At 39.3% G+C, this 23076-nt stretch overlaps 1 protein-coding gene across 1 annotated transcript in view; it reads right to left on the reverse strand.

Annotated features, from left to right (window-relative positions):
• Window positions 1–22580, reverse strand: part of barx2 (BARX homeobox 2) — a 38619-nt gene extending 16039 nt beyond the window's left edge. The window contains exons 1-2 of the mRNA XM_034168024.1: window positions 22163–22580; window positions 8679–8985 (exon numbers count right to left, since the gene is read on the reverse strand). Coding sequence (XP_034023915.1) covers window positions 8679–8985; window positions 22163–22484 — 629 coding nt within the window. The 5' untranslated portion in view covers window positions 22485–22580. The remainder of the gene's footprint in view (window positions 1–8678; window positions 8986–22162) is intronic.
• Window positions 22581–23076: the final 496 nt, after the last annotated feature.

Consider the following 23076-nt stretch of genomic DNA (forward strand, 5'->3'; position numbering starts at 1 on the left):
CTGTGAATGTCCATGAGTGGCCCAGCCAGAGCCCAGACCTGAATCCGATTGAACATCTCTAGAGAGATCTGAAAATGGCTGTGCACAGACGCTCCACATCCAACCTGATGGAGCTTTAGAGGTGCTGCAAAGAGGAATGGGCAAAACTGTACAAAGACAGTTGCACCAAGATAGTGGCATCATATTCAAGAAGACTTGAGGCTGTAATTGCTGCCAAAGGTGCATCAACAAAGTACTGAGCAAAGGGTGTGAATATTTATGAACATGTGATTTCTTAGTTTTTTATTTTTAATAAATTTGAAAAAATTTCTAAAAATGTTCTTCATGTTGTCATTATGGGGTGTTGTGAGTAAAATTTTGATGGGAAAAATGAATTTAGTCCATTCTGGAATGAGGCTGTAACATAAAATGTGGAAAAGTGAAGCGCTGTGAATACTTTCTGAACGCACTGTACAAAACTGCTGGTTTTGATGGAAGTGATTTGAGTGGAAAAACCATTGGTGTTTCTACCATGTAAGTTTTCTAGCTGCTGCAGACTTGGTGGGTTGATGTTAGTTTGAACTTCTAAACTTTCTTTTATTTCCATTCCTTCAAGTATTGTGAATCCTCTTGTTTCTAAGCATTGTATCCTTGGGAAAAAAAAAACATAGTAGTTCACATGTTTATCCTTGAGATGGTTACTGAAGCATCCAGGGACACAACAAGTATTTCCTGGCATTCTGAGCCTTTTGTTTACTTTCTGAGCGTGTCTGTGCATCCCCAGGCAAGCACACATTTCCCACAATCCCCTGCATGTCCAAAATCCAACATGGAGAGTGTGCAATCCCCCTATTCAGTTTTGTTGTGTTTACAGGCAACTGTGAACCCGCTTATTTAAGAAGTATCTGAATAGAGAATGGTATCGTCAGGAAATATTTCTGTCCTCGAGTTTCGCTTCGGTTTTTGGTTGTCTATGGCACAGTTATTTTAAGCTGCCCCGCAATAGCTGTTTTGAACAGTGCGCTGAAGCAGCCTTCATTGTTAGACCAGCATATCCATGGGTGCATAAATAAATGTTCTGCTTATTACATAAACAATGACTAATCAACAGATGACTTGTATTGACTGAGTAGAGAGCAGGCCGCCGAGCACACAGAAGGCTAAAGTTGTTTTAAAAACTCTCTTTACACTTTGTCAGGTAAACATGCAGGTGTTTATCTTTATAGGGATCTTTTCAGTGCCACCAGACACTTTTAATGACATTTTCACCTGTTCACTGGCAACAAGAAGTGTTTTTTTGTGATTGATGTTAGCTTGTACTGTAAAATCACGCTATTTAGCTAATTAACCTGTGACAGTGTTTGCTTTCTCTGTCAATATTACACTAATTAAAACTGTTTTTGTCCTGAGTGAAAAGAAGAACCTAAAGTTTTCTAAAAACAATAGTGCCCAGGATGAAAAATGAAGGAGTTTCCCAATTTTTAAATCAACTTAACTTGGCTTATTAGCCTTGGTTAACTTGCTAAGATCAAGATAGTTGGGTGTGTTTGAGCTTCATTCGTCCTGTCAGTGTCACACCATTCTTGTCCATGCTTCACTGCTTTACTCATTTATGGGTTGGCTGGGAATTAGGCAGGATCGGGCACTGCCAAGGTGGCGACATCCATAGCCAGCACACTTAAGCTTCAAACCTGGTTTTCACAAAATCTTTCATCCATTATTTTTTAAAGTCCATGTTAATAACGTACCTCCAATATTAACACATGAGGACAAAAATCATATGCCACTTGTGTGAGATAGAGAATGACTTGAATCAAAGATTTACATCTGTCTGGAATCCTTACTGCACATGTGAATAAAATTTATTGTGACATTTATGGTTCAATACATTCTGAGTTATCATGGAAAAAATACCATATGGCCCAAATATAAAAGTGTTCAAAGTACACCAAAAAAAAAACACATAAAATACATACGAAACTTAGGGACAGATATGAGCATATATATTACATTATTACTTCATCCTACTGAAGAAAATTAAGCATATTTAATATACACTTGCTCATGTGTGTATTACTGGCAGTAAATCACTTCAGTAATTTGCATTTTGCTTATGTTGGCTGTTTTCCCTGTTTTCTTGAATAACAGTGTTTCTTTTGTTGGAGCTTTTATGAGCTGTGCTATAAAATGTTACTCCTGTCTAAACTACAATGCTGAGGTAATCCGCTGGCTAAAACAGATTCATATCATGTGAGATATGACAGAATCTGAGACATATATTCCATAGGAGACATTTAAAAATGTAAAATTAACCACTGCTTGACACCAGTTGCATTTGTGAGCATGTTTTCAAAATGCCACTGATAAGTAATACATACAAAATGTCTTGGTGTCAATTTTAGTGGCAGTGGAACTATTTATCTGAACAAATTGATTTCTTTGAACTCACAAGTAATACAACTAAATTACTCTTTTATGGCTGTGAGGTTACTGCTGTAATGATGTGCTATGTTTCAATTACTGAACATGTCAACCAATGCTATACACAGGTATTTTGAAATTTGTTTTGAGGTTGATGAGATGACAACCATATCATATTATATCATATGATGACATGCAACCCCAATTCCAATGAAGTTGGGACGTTGTATGAAATGTAAATAAAAACAGAATGCAATGATTTGCAAATCCTCTTCAACCTATATATCCTATATTCAATTGAATACACCACAAAGACAAGATATTTAATTGTCAAACTGATACACTTTATTGTGTTTGTGCAAATATTTGCTCATTTTGAAATGGATGCCTGCAACACATTTCAAAAAAGCTGGGACAGTGGTATGTTTACCACAGTGTTACATCACCTTTCGTTCTAACAACTAAGGATGAGTGAGTACACCACTATCTGTATCTGTATTTGTATCTGTTCAACCATCTAAATTATCTGTATCCGTAGCTGTACTCGTAGTGGGTGTAGCCTAAACCGGAAGTGGGAGTGGTTTAACATGAAGTGGCTAGGGCTTAAATCAGTACATTATTTTAAGCCTGAAATTGATATGGGTTGATCAGAAGTTGCTATAGTTATTGTTTATTTGAAAACTATTTACAGAATAGCCTCAGAATTGAGATTCAATGTTTTTGATCACAATAGTAAAAGAACAATTTATAGAACAAGTTTTTTTTATAAACTCAGAACATCAATATTCTTAAGTGTATGAATGAATAACAGAACAGCATCAGAATTGACATTCAATGTAGTAGGAAATTATGAACTACTAAGTATGCATGAACAAGAGTTGTCATACTCAACACAACTTCCTTTTTTATTTTATGATCAAACTGTGATTTTTTTCAATTATTTATTTATTTATACTACCTAACATTCTTTGCATTTTTTTCCACACAAAGTTAAACAATATTGATTAAGGTGTGTGTCTGTGTGTACATGTGTGTATGTGTGTGAGACTGAGTGACTGTGTGAGAGGGAGAGAGAGAGGTTGTTCGACTGACCAGTTTGTTTTTATGAACTGCAGTGAAAAGTGTCAGATGCTGCATGCAGCCATATTCAATAAAAATATTAATATAGGCTACTTTGTGTGTTCAGCTATATGTGTGTTTGTGTGTAAGTGGTCTGAAAGACTATTTTTAATGATCTGTGTGAACTTGGTGATTCATGCAAACATCCAGTGGTGGCAAACAGGGAAATAATATGTCAGCCTTGTTCACTGTATTCTTCTCAATAGCACTGCGTTCAGCAGGAGCAAAGTTTTCCAACTGACTTTATATCACCAGCCAAACTTAGAGCAAACAAACAGTTAAAAAACTAAAACCCGACCGGAGTGGAGGCAGTGACCGAAGTAACATGAGTCATTTTCACCTCTGTCTTGTCAAATGCACCGCGTATGATACAAAACAAGTTCACCAAGTAACTTTAAATATCATACAAACTGAAAAAGAGGCGAGCTGAAGAAAACTTAGGTAGAATTAAGCCAAGCACAGAGAGAGAGATCCTGTTTGTGTGTGTGTGTGTGTGTGTGTGTGTGTGTGTGTGTGTGTGTGTGTGTGTGTGTGTGTGTGTGTGTGTGTGTGTGTGTGTGTGTGTGTGTGTGTGAGAGAGAGAGAGAGAGAAGCTGCAGAAAGACATATTTGTGTAGGGAGGGGCAGGTGCTGTGTGTGACTGGCCAATCACAGAACGTGAAGACAGTCAGTTAGCCATTGAGAATTTTCCTTCAGCACGAGTACAGATATTGATGAGTATTATTCGTATCATGCTTGTACTCATCAAAAATGCTTTATCAGTACCGGATACTCTTCTGAAACGAGTATCCGGCTCAACCCTACTAGTAGCACTAAATAAGCATTTGGGAACTGAGGACACTAATTGTGAGTGTCATGATTAGGTATAAAAGAAGCATCCTCAAAAGGCTCAGCCATTCACAAGCAAAGATGGGGCGAGGATCATGACTTTGTGAACAACTGCGTGAAAAAATAGTCCAACAGTTTAAGAACAATGTTTCTCAATGTTCAATTGCAAGGAATTTAGAGATTCCATCATCTCCAGTCCAAAATATAATCAGAAGATTCAGAGAATCTGGAGAACTTTCTACACGTAAGCAGCAAGGCTGAAAACCAACATTGGATGCCATTTGAAATGGACAGACGCAAAGTGGAAAAGTTTGCTGTCGTCTGATGAGTTCACATTTCAAATTGATTTTGGAAATCATGGACGTTGCGTCCTCTCGACAAAAGAGGAAAAAGACCATCCAGATTGTTACCAGTGCAAAGTTCAAAGCCAGCCTCTGTGATGGTATGGGGGTGTGTTAGTGCTCATGGCACGGGCAACTTACACATCTGTGATGGCACCATCAATACTCAAAGGTACATCCAGGTTTTGGAGCAACACATGCTGCCATCCAAGCAACGTCTTTTTCAGGGACGTCCCTGCTTATTCCAGCAAGACAATGCCAAGCTACATTCTGCAGGTGTTACAACAGCGTGGCTTCATAGTAAAAGAGTGCGGGTACTAGACTGGCCTGCCTGCAGTCCAGACCTGTCGCCCATTGAAAATGTGTGGCGCATTATGAAGTGCAAAATACGACAGTGAAAACCCTGGACTGTTGAACAACTGAAGTCGTACAACCCCTGGCAATAATTATGGAATCACTGGCCTTGGAGGATGTTCATTCAATTGTTTAATTTTGTAGAAAAAAAGCAGATCACAGACATGACACAAAACTAAAGTCATTTCAAATGGTAACTTTCTGGCTTTAAGAAACACTATAAGAAATCAAGAAAAACAGATTGTGGTAGTCAGTAACGGTTACTTTTTTAGGCCAAGCAGAGGAAAAAAATATGGACTCACTCAATTCTGAGCAATAAATTATGGAATCACCCTGTAAATTTTCATCCCAAAAACTAACACCTGCATCAAATCAGATCTGCTCGTTAGTCTGCATCTAAAAAGGAGTGATCACACCTTGGAGAGCTGTTGCACCAAGTGGACTGACATGAATCATGGCTCCAACATGAGAGATGTCAATTGAAACAAAGGAGAGGATTATCAAACTCTTAAAAGAGGGTAAATCATCACGCAGTGTTGCAAAAGATGTTGGTTGTTCACAGTCAGCTGTGTCTAAACTCTGGACCAAATACAAACAACATGGGAAGGTTGTTAAAGGCAAACATACTGGTAGACCAAGGAAGACATCAAAGCATCAAGACAGAAAACTTAAAGCAATATGTCTCAAAAATCGAAAAATGCACAACAAAACAAATGAGGAACGAATGGGAGGAAACTGGAGTCAATGTCTGTGACCAAACTGTAAGAAACCGCCTAAAGGAAATGGGATTTACATACAGAAAAGCTAAACGAAAAGCCATCATTAACACCTAAACAGAAAAAAAACAAGGTTACAATGGGCTAAGGAAAAGCAATCATGGACTGTGGATGACTGGATGAAAGTCATATTCAGGGATGAATCTCAAATCTGCATTGGACAAGGTGATGATGCTGGAACTTTTGTTTGGTGCCGTTCCAATGGGATTTATAAAGATGACTGCCTGAAGAGAACATGTAAATTTCCATAGTCATTGATGATATGGGGCTGCATGTCAGGTAAAGGCACTGGGGCGATGGCTGTCATTACATCATCAATAAATGCACAAGTTTATGTTGATATTTTGGACAATTGAAAGGATGTTTGGGGATGATGAAATCATTTTTCAAGATGATAATGCATCTTGCCATAGAGCAAAAACTGTGAAAACATTCCTTTCAAAAAGACACATAGGGTCAATGTCATGGCATAGGGTCAATGTCAACGAGCAGATCTGATTTGATGTAGGTGTTAGTTTTGGGGATGAAAATTTACAGGGTGATTCCATAATTTATTCCTCAGAATTGAGTGATTCCATATTTTTTTCCTCTGCTTGGTCTAAAAAAGTAACCATTACTGACTGCCACAATCTTTTTTTCTTGATTTCTTATAATGTTTCTTAAAGCCAGAAAGTTGCCATTTGAAATGACTTTAGTTTTGTGTCATGTCTGTGATCTGCTTTTTTTCTACAAAATTAAACAACTGAATGAACATCCTCCGAGGCCGGTGATTCCATAATTATTGCCAGGGGTTGTACATCAAGCAAGAATGGGAAAGAATTCAACCTCCAAAGCTTCAACGCTTAGCGTCCTCAGTTACCAAACGCTTATTGAGTGTTGTCAGAAGTAAAGGTGATGTAACACAGTGGTAAACATACCACTGTCCCAGCTTTTTTGAAACATGTTGCAGGTATACATTTCAAAATGAGCAAATATTTGCACAAAAACAATAAACTCTATCAGTTTTAATATTAAATATCTTGTCTTTGTGGTGTATTCAGTTGAATATAGGTTGAAGAGGATTTCCAAATCATTGTATTCTGTTTTTACTTACATTTAACACAACGTCCAAACTTCACTGGAATTGGGGTTGTAAAAACAACCTCTGCATTGACTATAGCTTCTGTTTGTTTTGTTTTTATTGGTTAGTTTTGTTGTTTTAAGTATCAGAATATTGCATGTCTTTTAATAATGAGAACATACACATGCTTTTGTAGTTTTTTTTTTTTTTTCCAAATTCCTTCTTTCAAGTGACCCACCAGATGGGTGTAAATTAAACTTCATTAATGTGCAATGCAAAACTTTAATTCTGATACAGTTCACATGCTGGTGCAGCCAGATTGAGACTGGAATACTTGCTGGTACATTTTAACAACAAAATCCATAAAGGTGTGATGAACTGAAGAGAGATGTCACACGAGTGCCACACTTCAGAATGCAAACAAAACTTCCATCCTCGGCCACTCCTCCCTAACTCTACATCTTTCATATTTTGCAAAAAGAACGGCAGATGAAGCCTTTCGCAGGTCTAACAGCACTTTATGTAGGAAAAGCCAACTGTATGTAGATTGTAGCCCTACCATGTTCTTGGTCAGATGCATTTTGGTGTCTAAATGTGATTTTTTTTATGTGATTTTTTTTTCTTGAAAATCACTGCTGTAGGCCATCTTAGAAAAAAAAATGAACACTCCTGTCACACCAGTGTATTCTCCACATTTTTCATACGTCGGCACATGCTGACTGAATCGTCAAGGTGTGACAGGACCTTAAGCAGCTATGTTTTGAGCAGTGAGTCCTTCTGTGTCTTTATAAACATGGGGAAGGCCAACAGTTTCATAGGCCAATACTCACATGTATTAAATGTGAGAATGAAAATGTAAACAGGGACAGAAAAGCTGAGACCGCAAAGGGAGTGTTGCTTCATTTTGTGCACAGAACATCACTGCTCCACTAAATCTTTAATCAGAAAAATGTCATTGGCTGTGACATTAATGTGTAAGATCTGTGACACATGGAACCAAAAAGTCTGACTTTGTGATTTTTACAGGTAAAACAAGATTTTGCATGTGATTGTGTGTGGGCTCTAACTTGAATGGACAGTTTAGAAGTGAATGGTACTTGAATGTGGAGATTTGAGGATGAATACAACAGTGTCTTGAATCATGAAGTAGCATTAACTGCCCCCCCCCCCCCCCCCACCCACTATCCCCACCCACACACCTCATCCATCCAGGAAAAAGAAATAATCATTATGAGCAGTGATATCCAAGCAAACACCTAGTACATACTTGTACAAGCTCCTACAACCAGATTAGTAAACAAATGGCCATGGTTTTATATGATGGGAGGAGTTGGCTAATCCACAAATAAAGATCAAATGTGTTCAGAGAGCACAGCAGTGCAACACCCACATTTAAGTTCATGCATCACAAAATATCTGAACTCATTTCCATAAAATTAGCCATTTTCTCATATATTAACATGGGGCCATAAATATGGATATCTATGGCCTTGATCGTCCTTAATTTTTAACCAAAAATCAAATCATTCTTCCCACCCCTTGGGGCAAATTGCCTGCCAAACTTGATCAGAATTGGATTACTTGTTCTTACGTTACCTACTTGTTCTTATGTTACCTAGTTACAAAAAGAGTGTATCCCTCCAGTGCTGCTGCTAACAATAAGATAAAATAATGTGTACACATCATTGTAGGAAAAAACACATCAAAATATTTAGCTATTTTCAAAAAGATTTAAAGTCCGTTTAAACTGATAAACTGCATCATGAGAACTTACAAATCTATCCAATCATCTACACTGACCTATCAGGTGTGGACAGGTACTTCTGCTTCTGGAACTTCTTCTCCAAACCCATCAGCTGCAGTTCGGTGAAGATGGTACGGCTGCGTCGTGGTTTTTTCAGGCGGGGGGTGCTTCGCTCTGTTTCCGACTCACTGCTGATGCTGAGGGGCGTCTGGTTGGGGGACGGCTCAGAGCCACGCGGGTGCTGTGGCGACAACAAGGACAGGCGCGATGGGACCACGCCAGGGGATGAAGGCTGGGGGAGGTGGGGGTGTGACTGTTGCGTGATCACTGACAGGAGAGGATAGGCACGTAGTGAACTGGAGCCTGTGAGAGAGCAGACGGCGCGTCACATGGCAGAAATAAGGAGAAGGTAATAAAGAGAAGTGGAAGAGAAATGTTGTGTGGAGCAGATATTCTTTTGAATCATTGCAGGTTGTTAGTATCGCTCTTGTTTCTCACAGCACCTTGGCTGTACCGTTATTGATCGGCGGTAATTGCTTGGACAGGTTCATTTTTAATTGCTCTGTGTTTGGTGTGAAAAGTGTTTTGCTTTTGACCTTATCCATGTAGTGGGTCATAATCCTGATGACGCAGGCTCTGTTTTACACTGTTCCTGTGACCCCCTTCAGACGAATGGTTATTTTTTATGGTGAATAGCACCATAGCACACACACACACACAAATTATTTATACTCCCAGTACATAAATCCGCCAAGGTCCAGCATTGCTTGCATGTCTATAGATCTTTGTGACATCACAAAGTTGTTTCTTAACAAACGCCTATCTTATAATGTTAAAGGTACTCATCCACTTGAAACTATATGCAGTATAGTATCTTCTGCTATCAGTTTGTTTTGGCTTAATATAAATGTTTCCCAGTAAAACCATCCCAAATTACATGTTTTGTATCTCTTAATAACCTATTTTGCATACTGTTTCGGTTCCATGTTGAAGTAAACAAAAACACTGATTGGAAGCTCTATAGAAAAGCAGGAAAGTCCCAAATTAAGTGTTACAAAACAAAAAGCATTCAATTCCAAGAGGGATCAAATTTTACGAGCACTTAGAGGGAAATATGAATGGAAGTGTGAGTACATGTGAAATCTGTGTGTTGGCCTTTTAACCACTCAAAACATTTCTTAGCCTCCAGTCTACCCATGACCATAAGTTGGTTGTATTGTAATTTTAACTCATTTAGCAAGCATAAAACAATTACAAAATGCAAATCATAACCAGTACCAAGGCAATGCTAGAGATTAGTGTTTCCACCAAATGTCATGCTTGCATTGTTTATGTTCTCATTCACTGTAAAACCAAATGTTCAAATTAATGAAAAAGATTTATTGTAAACTCAGTGTTTCTACAACCCCATTTCAATGAAGTTGGGACGTTGTGTAAAATGTAAATTAAAAACAGAATACAATAATTTGTGAATCCTCTTCAACCAATATTCAATTGAATACACCAGAAATACAAGATATTTAATGTTCAAACTAATAAACTTTATTGTTTTTGTGCAAATATTTTCTCATTTTGAAATGGATGCCTGTGGCAACAAAAGACTGGGAAAGTTGATGAATGCTCAAAGAATACCTGTTTGGAACATTCCACAGGTGAACAGATTAATTGGAAACAGGTGAGTGTCATGTGTGGGTATAAAAGGAGCATCCCCAAAAGGCTCAGCCATTCACAAGCAAAGATGGCGTGAGGATCACCACTTTGTGAACAACTGCATGATTAAGAACAATGTTTCTCAAGGTTCAGTTGCAAGGAATTTAGGGATTCCATCATCTACAGTCCATAATATAATCAGAAAATTCAGAGAATCTGGAGAACTTTCTATACGTAAGTGGCAAAGCCGAAAACCAACATTGAATGCCCATGACCTTTGATCCCTCAGGCGGTACTGCATTAAAAACTGACATCATTGTGTAAAGGATCTTACCGCGTGGGCTCAGGAACACTTCAGAAAACCATTTAACACAGTTCATCGCTACATCTACAAGTGCAAGTTAAGACTCTGCCATACATCAACGACATCCAGAAACGCTGCCGCCTTCTCTGGACCCGAGCTCATTTGAAAAGGACAGACGCGAAGTGGAAAAGTGTGCTGTGGTCTGATGAGTCCATGTTTCAAATTGTTTTTAGAAATCAAGGACATTGTGTACTCCGGACAAAAGAAGAAAAAGACCATCCAGATTGTTACCAGCACAAAGTTCAAAAGCCAAGATCTGTGATGGTATGGGGGTGTGTTAGTGCCCATGGCATGGGCAACTTACACATCGGTGATGGCACCATCAATGCTGAAAGGTACATCCAGGTTTTGGAGCAACACATGCTGTCGTCCAAGCAACGCCTTTTTCGTCTTTTTCCCTGCTTATTTCAGCAAGACAGTGCCAAGCCACATTCTGCACATGTTACAACAGCATGGCTTCATAGTAAAAGAGTGCGGGTACTAGAGTGGCCTGCCTGCAGTCCAGACCTGTCACCCATTGAAAATGTGTGGTGCATTATGAAGTGCCAAATACAACAACGGAGACCCCAGACTGTTGAACAACTGAAGTCATACATCAAGCAAGAATGAGAAAGAATTACACCTACAAAGCTTCAACAGTTACTGTGCTCAGTTCCCAAATGCTTATTGAGTGTTGTTAGAAGGAAAGGTGATGTAACACAGTAGTAAACATACCACTGTCCAGGCTTTTTTGAAACATGTTGCAGACATCCATTTCAAAATGAGCAAATATTTGCACAAAAACAATAACGTTTATCAGTTTGAACATTAAATATCTTGTCTTTGTGGTGTATTCAATTGAATATAGGTAGAAGAGGATTTGCAAATCATTGTATTCTGTTTTTATTTACATTTTACACAACATCCCAACTTCATTGGAATTGGGGTTGTACTACTACTGTGTTCTACTTAATTTTTTCAAGTTTCTGTAACATGGTCTTGCTTTTTGAGTACATTAATCTCAGAATTTTTGATTAACTTGAAAAATTGTGTATTAAGTAAGCCAAACTTCAAAGCATAATTGAAGCACAGCTTAAAAGAATGAAGTAATTATATATTTGAATTCCACTCATTTCTATTGCTTCAGCATTACTGAATGTGTCTGATGTCAGCAACATATGGTGGGTGTGGTGAGGGATATATGAAAGCACACAACATGTCTATGTAAATATGAAAATATTTGACTTGACTTCATGGACACTTTAGCAGGGGTGGTGGCCAAGTGGTTAGCGTGCTTAATTTCACTGCAAAAGGTTCCCGGTCAAACCCCACCCCTGCCACATTTCTCCATGTAATGTGGAGTTGTGTCACAAAGGGCATCCAGCATAAAACCTGTGCCAAATAAACATGCAGGCCCACCTTGGCTTCGCTGTGGTGACCCTGAGTGAAAAACAATGCAGGAGCTGAAGGGACTGACTTTTACTTAATTAACACTTTAATTTAATTGTAATCATGAGGTACAACTAGAATGTTTTGATTACATTCTAGTTGTACCTCATGACTTTTACATTCTGGGAACAACTGACTTTTAACTTTATGAATTCAAAAATTTTATGGCAATTAATTTCCTCAATATTTTTGAGTTATGCTAACTTCTTCGGGTTTACAGTGTTGGTACCACTGATTTTGTCCAGTGCAAATTTTTCCCCATTGTCTCAGAATTAAATCATGGCATACTTAATATACCTAGAAACAAAGTGAGCACCTTTCAGTCCTTTGTAGGGTGCCACACATCAATTGGATGTCACATAGAAATAATAAACATCTAAAACACCTGGAGACATCCAATGAAAATTCACTGCCACTTGATGACAATACTTCCATCACTTCAAAATCAAAGTAGCAAAGCACTGGCCATGCAAAAGAACAAGAATCTAAATATCACGAAGTGCATTTTGTAGTTTACATTTCTGGTGTCCCAAAACCAATCAGCTGACATCAACTTTCTAGGGTAGACAGAAACATTGGTCACACAGCAAGAGGTTGACCAGCCCATGTACAGGAATTCTGGGACAACTTTGGCTTTGCATTGGCGCCCGTCTACCTGATTATGGATTTTTGTTTTACTGATGCAAATGATGTTAAATTTATGAAAAGCAGCACAATGGAATTTTCAATGACATCTAGCGGTACATTGTCAGATTCCACCCCATGGCTGTACCTGTGTTCTGAAAAACGATACAGGTCCAATCTCCTGGGAAAATCCATATGCTTATGTAACTGTATGGTACAGCAAGCGAGGTTTGTGCAGTTAATAACATGGACCCAGATGTTACTCCTCCACCCCACTCTATTGTATTGTTTATAACAGGCATTAGAAGGGAAGTAGCAGTGGATAGTTCACTGCGTGTGCATGGTATCAATCAGCAACTTTGTTGACCTCTGTGAAAACAAAACAGCGAAACTCATCAGCTTGCGATCCCAGGTGTTTCAAAGTCTGACAAAGTTGATAGTGTAATGGTATAACTTCAGTTGTTTCATCTATATTCATGATGACATCAGCGCTGTCGTAAGAACATGAATGCACACTAGGTAAGGGATGTGCAAGGTTTAGTTTTTGGCTTGGTTGCAATTTGAAATCAAATCACCAAGATAGCGTAGATCATAAATGTTTGAGAGCAAAGGGATGTGTCACAACATGCCCTAATCATCTACCACGTATAACAGGTTAGATGTGTCCACTTACATTTGCTCCAGAAGATGCAAGCAAGCTACACTTAGATGGGTCTGACTGAAGACCAGGCCCACCTGCCCGGAGAGCAGCCAACTCATTCAGTTCTCCTTACAACTATTCCACCGAACACAATTAACGTCGTAAATTACAGATCTCAGGGACGCGTTTTTTGTCAGTGAGTGAAACATTATAACTTCATCTGAAGTCATCATCAACATCCAGGTTGTACATCAGTACAGTACATGTTCTGTTTTCTCTAAATTATGTTTGTACAAAATCTACTTCCAGATTTTTATACTGCCATGCCAGTGGGAGTGCAGTGTATTGCAATTGTTAATTTTTGCACAAAATAACTTTATTAGTAAGACCCTTTGGCTACTCCCTTGTTTTTCCACTCAGGGTCAACACAGCAGATCCAATGAAGATCTGCATTTTGATTTGGCCCAAGTTTTACACTGGATGCCGTTCCTGACGCAACTCCACATTACATGGAGAAATGTGGCAGGGGTAGGGTTTGAACCGGTCTCGCAGACTGAACGGTTCTCCCTACAGTCCCCCCCCCCCCCACACACACACACACACACCTTCACTGTGCATGGATCATTTCTGAGCGCCAGCAGCGATTCACCGATTATCGCCTCATTTCTGCTTAAAACTGCACTCCAGTCATCATCTATCTCAGCGACAGATCTCTAAAGCTTTTGTACAACATTATTTCCACATAAATTCAGCATTATTTCATAAAACAATCAGAGCACGGCAGAAGCATGTCTGAGACTGACTCTCTGAGACTGACTCTCTGAGTCTGACTCTCTTCTCCCAAAGCGATCAAAGGGAATAATGTGATAATTAACCATCAGATGACTAAGCAAAACCTCTTAAATCATTCTAAAGTCGGTTTTAAGCAGAAACAAGGCTGTTTAAGTAGAAACAAGATGATAATCGGTGAATCACTACTGATGCTCTGAAATGACGCATGTGCAGTGAAGGCGGGGGGACCGATTTTTAGGGGGGACTGTTCAGTGTGTGACACTGGGAATTTTTCACACTGAAACCAAGCACACTAACCACTTGGCCACCACCCCTACTCAAAATAACTTTACTTTTGGAGTTTATTTAGTGCAAATTATTTGTTTAGTGTTATTATTATTATTATTAGGAACAAATGATTCTTTTTTTTTTTTTGTATATATAAGTGGGAATGGAAAAGTTGCAGAACATCCCAGACTAGTTAATGAAAAAAATATATATACTCCAGAAAACACGGTAATTAGAGACTCATGGATCACCACTGCATACAATGTTATCAAAAATCCATTAGTTAATTTTTAAAATGTTTGGTGCCATATGTCCCACTTTATTGTGATCACTCCCACTTGTTCATATACATGTCACCGTATGCTGTGACACATACCTGATCAGGATGGACAGCAAGATGCCAGCATCAGTTAAAAAAAGGTAACCCTTGTGTGGAGCTGAGGCAAGAGGAGGCTGTGACAGTGAGAGGATGTGGCCGGGACAAGCACAGTAAAAATGAATTCAACCAGAATAATCCTTATGGCTTCCAATTTAAAAACAATCCCATAACTGGCTCCTTATCGGCTCAAGAGTGAGCCGATAAGGAGCCACAAAGAGGACACGAGGGTGGAAGGGGGGCTGTAAGGAGATACTTTACAAGGAGATTATGGGCAGCAATGGAGAAAAAACAGACAACCCATAGAGCATGTGTGCTCCCTTCAGGGCCTCCTTTATCCAACCCAATCTCACGCCATTTTGTGATGGCAAAATGTAAATTAATCTATGGTTTGTGATACTACCACAAAAAGTGCTGCATTTTTATGACGGGAGCATGAAATTTGGGGTGACATCTGGGGGGCTCATGGTTAGGGTTAGGGGAAAAGGTAGAATTACAAATAGTAAATAAAAAAACAATGTTGAAAATATGACTCTTTTTGTGATGGGATCACAAAAAAACAGCATGAGTCTGGGCTGCCTTTATCTCCTCGCCAGTCTAAACACATGCACACACCTATGTGCACATGCAGACAGAGCCCCCGCTTTGAATTTTTATTGCTGTTTCTGGAACATTTCTAATTTTGTTCCTTTTTATGTGCAGTCAGTACACAGAGGACACAGTAAAACCCAAAGAAAGACTCTTAATATTGATTCTCACTGTTAGGAATAAGTGTGCATGTAAGCACATATACACCATCATACAGACACACACACACACACACACACACACAGTAGACACTGCCGTAGGCTCATCATGACATCATTGTAAGGTGGTGAGGTCATCACTAATCCAACATGAGGGTACTGCTCTTACGACAAGTCTAGACAAGAAGAGCTGTTTTATTCTGCAGCTACCCTCCTTTTATATACATCACACTTTATGGCAAACCTTTTATCTGTTATTACATAGACACATCATAGATCCTATTTATGATGAATCAAAAATTAAACCATCTCTAATTAAATTTTAACTTGCATGGAGAGCGGAACTGGAGATATCTACAAATCACTTTCATCTTCCAAATTGTGAATGCCATGTATTACAGTTTAGTCTAAATTCTACTTCATATCTTTACTGCAGCTCTGCTATATTGTAGTATCAGCTCAAATTAGATATATCTTTAATTCTTGCTGAATATTTTCCACACACTCTGCAATTAATTGCTATATTTACTTAATGTAGTTATGTCATCCAATCTCACATAACTTGGTTGTTTAAATGGGGGGGGGGGGGGGGGGGTACAATTAACTGGAAAAACTTGTTCCAATTAATTTTATCTTCTTTATCCATTAATTATAACAAGCTGTTCTAAGTTGTTCCAATTACTTCGGTATTCAATTTGTCATTTAAACAACCAAGTTACATCATACACTGAAAATTAATAGAATACCTTTATTGTCATTGTACAGAATGCAGTAGTGAGGTACAGGAGATGAGGTGAAGGTGTGGATGCACAAGGTAAAGGCAGAGTTAAAGGAAAGCAAATTGCAAAAAGGTGCAGGAAATAAAGTATATAGACCTAAGTGTCACACAAGTCAGCCTTTATGACAAGAATTTCTGCGTTTGCAGTGACAATAGTCAGGACATTTCTGGAAACACTGAATTTGAAGTTGTCTCTCAACACTGACAGCAAAGACGGAAATGTCAGCAAAGCCAGCTCTCGGAGCTCAGCTCTGACAAGTGCCAGTGTCCTGTCCATAGCCTACAAATTAACTGCTTGAAGAGCTGCAAAAACAGTGATACTCTTGATAATCACAACTGGAATGTGAAGCCAACCACAAGAGCTTCTGGTAAGACATGCCTGCTAAGAATAGATCAACAACAGATATTAAGCATTCTTTTACATTCCAACAGTATGGCCTAATGATGGATTACTATTGTTACTGTCAAATGAAATGTATAATACACTTTTGAAATCTGTGGACATAAGGGTTTTCATCTATTTTCACCATCCATCCATTTTCTATACAGCCCAGTCTCACGTTTTTGCCGTGTCCCCATCACAAACCCATACATTAATGTACTTTTCATAATGCCACCATGAACTGCCGTGAGACTGGGCTGTTTCTATACCCTCTTACTCCAGGTATGGCTCACGGGGGGGCTGGGGCCTATCCCAGCAATCCATCTATTTTCTAATACAGAAAAAAATGTGTGTCTGAGACATTGATTTCCAGAGTGCAACTTCACACCTGTTTTCACATCTACTTTCAATTTTGAGAGCTTCACCTCCTTGAAGGCTAGGGCATACCAGGCATCATAATCTGAATCTATATTAAACTTAATAGGGTTAAATGGGTTTGATGGATCTCCACAGAATTTGGCACATGGTTCTCCCTCCCTATTGGTCAGTATATATTTAATTTTCATTACAATCTGACCAGAATTCTTAAGGTTATCAGGTTGCAAAATAATATTTTTGCTATAAAATATTATTTAAGGGTGTGGTGTGCAACATTGGTAGTGCTTGATGCATCTCTGTAAAATTTGGGACACAATTTTATTGCGATTTTGGCCAGTTCATACTGAATTTTTATTACAATCTAACCAGAATCTTTAAAGTTATTTGGTTTCAAAATAATTACAATTTCCAGGATAGGATATATAAGTGTATGGTGTGCATCTTTGCTCCTCTGTAATGCATCTTCATGAAATTTGGCACACAATTTTATCTTCCCGTTGATCAATTTATATTTAATTTTCACCGCAATCTGATCAAAATCCTTAAATTTATTAGGTTTCAAAATAGTCACCTTTTTCACGTGATATTGACAACTTCACTCCTGTTTGATGCATCTCCATGAAATTTGCCACAGATTTAACTATTTAACTATGATTGCACAACAACCCAAAAGGTTATTGGGATTAAAATAAAACACCTTTCCTCCCCTAAATTTGACTTCACATTATCACTTTGGGCTGTTGTAATTATTGCATGAAAAATATTTAGAAGATAATTTTTCAGGGTGCATACATTACTTTCTACACCCACCTCCTCCCGGTCTTAACCATTTTTCCTAATGGGATGCCACAAACAGTAATTCATAATCAAGCTGTGACTAGTGAGCGTGAACTTTTGCCATGTTTCAGGTATAAACTAGTGACAACCTGAGAGCTGCTCTTAGACTGTTTTTCTTCCTCCTTGGCAGAGCCTTCAGTGTAAATCAAACCCTGCTGGGGTGAGAACACCAACAGCGTGTCACGTATTTATCTGTCCCAACTCATCATATCTTTAAGTAGTAATTTTCACTTCTGAGTACATGACAGACTAAAGCGATTCAGTTCTCAAGATAGAAAATATGAAGAGCATCATATTTCCTCTTGTGCACGTAAAAGCCAATGGAAGAACCCAGTGATATCTAAAATATGAACTAAATATTTAACCTGATCCTCACACTTCCCTGTGGCAACTCTAATCAATGAAGCACACCCTGATTTTATTACTCATTCTTTGCCTTGGTAGGAAAATCTTGATTGCAGAGTTTGTGCACAAATGGTGAGGAGATGACAACTCAATGTCAAACATGACCTTTTCACTCTTTAACAGAGATGGATGCCCATGTTGGGTGGTTAGTCAATGCCTCAGCACTCACTCCAGTCATGGTGAGCCTTCTTAAGGCTCATTTATGCAACACTTACATATGTATTCAATTCACTTTAATTATACAGTGCCAAATCCCAACGTAAGTCACCCCAAGGCACTTCACAAGGGTAATGTCTAACCTTACCCACCCCCCGAGGGCACACGTAGGCAACAGTGGAACACAGTTTGTGTGGATCTGTCCGTGCACTTCAAACTATGTAAATGTGGCTGCCACATACGTCAACACATCCTTTACATTGGCACTGATGCTAAGAAAAATCTGCAGTGCCCAAATGTACAAAGTGTGGACAACGGGTTCCATCTGTGTCCTTATTTAACCTTGAGCATAGATGAGCCTTAGGGTGCAGGATGTGGGTGTGGCTCTTCTGCCAGCATCTCCTGTTCCCTGCTCATGAGGTGCTTGCACCTCAGGAGTGGAACTGGGCCCCGCCTTTGGGCGTAGGTAGGCACACCTCACCATGCGAGCCCTGTCTGTGGTTGCTTTCTGCATCTGGGTGCAGTATGATAGAAGAGTCTCCTTTGTGTACTCCTATAGGCTGGCCTGGGTGGCCTAGGAGTTCCAGTGGGCATCCACTTAGGTCTCAGCACCAGCCTGTAGTACTGGGGCTTCTTTATGGCTGTGGAATCTTGCTACCTGGTTATGCATGCAGCTTGATAGTGTTCCAGATTCTTGCTGGGCTGCAAAACCCTTTTATTTCTTTCAGGCCAACAGGTCACAGTTCTATTGTTCTAATTCTTCAAACTATATATTTTTTTACTTGTTTCCATGTGAAGCTTTTCCCCAGGTATGTTGGGGAAAAGTATGTATTGTATTTCTGCATTACAGTCATCCAAAGAGGGAGTGGAGTTGCACACACACACACACTCACTGAAAGGCATCAGAGGGCTGATGCATATCCTACGCACTCTCTAGACCATGATATAAATGTATAAGTAAATATACATATGTCTGTTATGGTGTTTTGACTATGTATAACTTCATAATATGACTTTTGTGTGACTTCATTATAAAGTCATTCATACAAATCAATCACAAATATTTTGCTGATCTTTATCTGTTTTAGATCACCCATCTTCAGACCCCCCTTTATTGTCATTGCACAGAAAAACAGCACCACGAAATTTACTTGTGCATCCTCAAAAACAATGCTCACACTCACGCATAACTTACCTACACACACCCTCACATGCACACACATCCACACCCTCACATGCACACACATCCACACCCACACACGCACACACATCAGTAAATATTAAGAGGGTCAGGAGATTGGGGGGGAAATGATGTGTGTTAAGAGCTGCCCAGATCACAAACATGTATGTTGAGCGCTGTCCAGATCGCTTCTATGAACTCAGAGACTTCTAAGTTGCACCATCCCAAACAGACATAAGCCTCGTATTGCACTGGTCCCACATTATCTTAGTCTCATATTGCACATGTCCCCTATTGTTCTGATTAGAGCAATGCAGTTGTTCTGACTGGAGCTTGGGCATGTCTGATCAGGCAATAAAGTTAAAGTTGACATATTTTTATCTTGGCTTATTGGTTGTTGAGACATACAAAAAAAAAAAAAAATTTAAACGTGTTTTTTGGACCATGTTTTCCATGACCTTGACCTTTGACCAAACTTTCCAAAATCTAATCACTTCTACATATCTCATCAAGTAACTGTCGCATTAAGTTTGATCCATCTAGATATCTTGGTTGTTGCGATCTCGACAAAACAATGTGTTTGGGACAATGTTTTCCTTGAACTTGAGCTTTGACAAGACTACTGTGTGTGTGTGGGGGGGGGGGGGGGGGTGCTCATGTGCGTACATGCCGACATGCTGACATGAGTGTAATCCACCTTTATGTTTAATATTAGGCTTTGTTGTCTGCAGCAGATTAGGGTTTGAGGTGTAATGAAAAACATTTTGCTCACTTGGATTTCTTCTATAAACCCTCAGCCAGCACCAAACCAAAACCCAGTGGTGCTCTGGGTGTACACAATCCATTTTTTCATCATTCTGTCAAGCTCGATTATACCTCAGTTGATCTTAATCTCTCTCACCTTTTTCCCAATGAAAGCTCAGTGCCGACTCCTGCTGAGAGGCGGCACTCTTAATGAAATATTGTAACCAGCCATTATGCCAGCCACAGAGCGCCTCAACAAAGCACAGGTCTGCACCGGGTCATGACTCACAATTAAAAAACAACACCTAAGGATGAATCACAATAAAACATCAGTGACAGCGACAAACTGGATATGCAATTTGTCATCCAAACACGACAGACCTGCCCACCGCGGTCTGTTGGCGGCCTTGCTGGCAGCGGGAGGGCATAGCAACTCTCCGTTTGCAGGGCCGAAAAAGTCAACTTTCATCGTTCAGGGATCACACAGGGGTCAGTCACCTCACTTTGGTCCAGGAGGACCTGTAAGCCTGCCGGCTTCTATATCGAGCACTAAAAGCCATTGATGTCGGGGAATATAGTGTGTCTCACACCCCCGCTGCTACAAATAAACGGTGGGCACAGTGTTCCGAACTACAGGCCCGGTTACTCTATCCATCCAAACAGAGGGGTGCCAAAGCCCAGTCATAGTGGCCTCTGGGACACTGCAATCCATATCACAGGGATGAGAGAATCGCATGCTCTATTTATATCCAGCCTCCGCTGTCATCATCAAATTGCAGCGGTTATTATTTCAGACTTTAGAGCAATTATCCTAATGGTTACTAGAGTGTGCAGTAGCCTCAGAGTTGTCTGGGTTTATGTGGAATTATAATTAAGAATTAGTTGATAATTATAGGCTTGTTTTCACAACACAAAGCATAACACAAGCTGACTTTTATCACAAACATTTTTAAAGAAGAAACAAACTGAATGCTGATTTGATTTTCACTGCAACAACTACAATATTTAAAGCACAGAAGAAAAAGTACTACTTACTGCTTAATCTAATCTACTTAATTTACATGCAACGTTTTTTATGTTTTGAGGTTTAAGTCATCAAGACGCATCAGAGTGAATCCTTTTTTGGCCCCAAGGCTGGCACACCTGTGGATCCACACTGATATGGGTTGTTTTTTCTTTTGTTTTGTTTTTTGGTGTGTATTTGCTTTAAAATGTATTTCTTAATTAAGACATATCACCTGTAAATGTGCAGCAGTGACACAAACTAAACGTTTACGCAGAATAAATCAGCCATCTAATATTTCATCAAATATCACAAATAATCACAACATATAATCACAATGTTAAGTACTTGTATCCAACACAAAACACTTTTATTTTTATACATTTTGCAGTAAAAATAAATCATGCAAGTGCCAAAAATGGTATGAATCATCATATTATTATCTGCAATCTGGCCTGTTATGATCAGAAACATGTCGGGGATTGTAAATAAATCAGGATCGTGTACATGTACAGCATGTGAAACTCACTTTTAAATCATAAATAACTTTTTTTTTAAACGTGAGTGTCATTGCATTTTTATCAGCTTTTGCCCATTTAAAATGCAAAAGTTTGAAAAATGAAACTGGTTTCATGCGCAAAGTTGACATTTCCGTGCGTAAAAGCCATGGTCCCGTGCGCTCATAAATCACGCGCTAATGGGATTCCACCTCCCTTACTTTATTATTATTATTATTATTATTATTATTATTGCTTGGTTTATTGTTGAGACCATTTCTGAGATTTCTTACCCGAGCACGAATGCAGAGGCTTGGGGCGCACGATGAGTGACGGACACACGGAGTACAGAGAAAGTTTCTCAAAGTAATCACACGTCTCCTTGGAGAGGATCTCGTCGATCATGAAAGTCTTGTAGCGCCGCCTGGCAGCTTTCAGCTGTCCGGGGGAGGAGAGCCTCAGCTCGGCTTGGCAGTGCATGGTGTCTCGGTGATGTGCGCCGTGCGCGCTCTTCTCTGCGCAGCGCTTTTGGTGTCTCCGGGCGTCTACCCGATTCTGATGCCGGTTCGGACTTGACGACGAGGGAGCCGACTGGACGTCACTTGTTGAAATCATGCATTGTTTGAGTGAGAAGAGGAGGTGCTGTGCCACAGTGCCGATGAATTGAAGGATCTGCGCTCACACCACTGCTATATAAACCAAACGTGAACGCATCTTTACTGCTCTCTCTCTCTCTCTCTCTCTCTCTCTCTCTCTCTCTCTCTCTCTCTCTCTCTCTCTCTCTCTCTCGCTCGCTCTCTTCTCTCTCTCTCTCTCAACGCCTTCCTTGCAACGTCTTTTTTGTCCTTCCCACGTCAAACAGATTGATTTGGCTCCAAAACTCTTAATACATTTAAATAATAATAATAATCTGTAATCTATAAATCATATGTTACAAAAATTAATTTGCACCATTTGCTCGTATGCCGTTTCAAGCAATTTATTTATTGCGTTTAGTCCAAATTTAAGTTTGCTTCATAATACACAAAACTCTTGCAGTTGTTTACATTATGTAGATTTTGTGGTAAAACTGAGTTTCTCTCAAAGGCAAAAACCCCGGAGTCATGCTTTTAATTACATTTCGAAAAGGCGTGTTGAAAGCATCAGGGAATGGTTATTACTATAAATGATGTTCTTACTTTTTAAAAATGAAAACAAATTATATTAT

The sequence above is a fragment of the Thalassophryne amazonica genome, chromosome 4 (assembly GCF_902500255.1).
Source record: "Thalassophryne amazonica chromosome 4, fThaAma1.1, whole genome shotgun sequence".
Taxonomy (NCBI): domain Eukaryota; kingdom Metazoa; phylum Chordata; class Actinopteri; order Batrachoidiformes; family Batrachoididae; genus Thalassophryne; species Thalassophryne amazonica.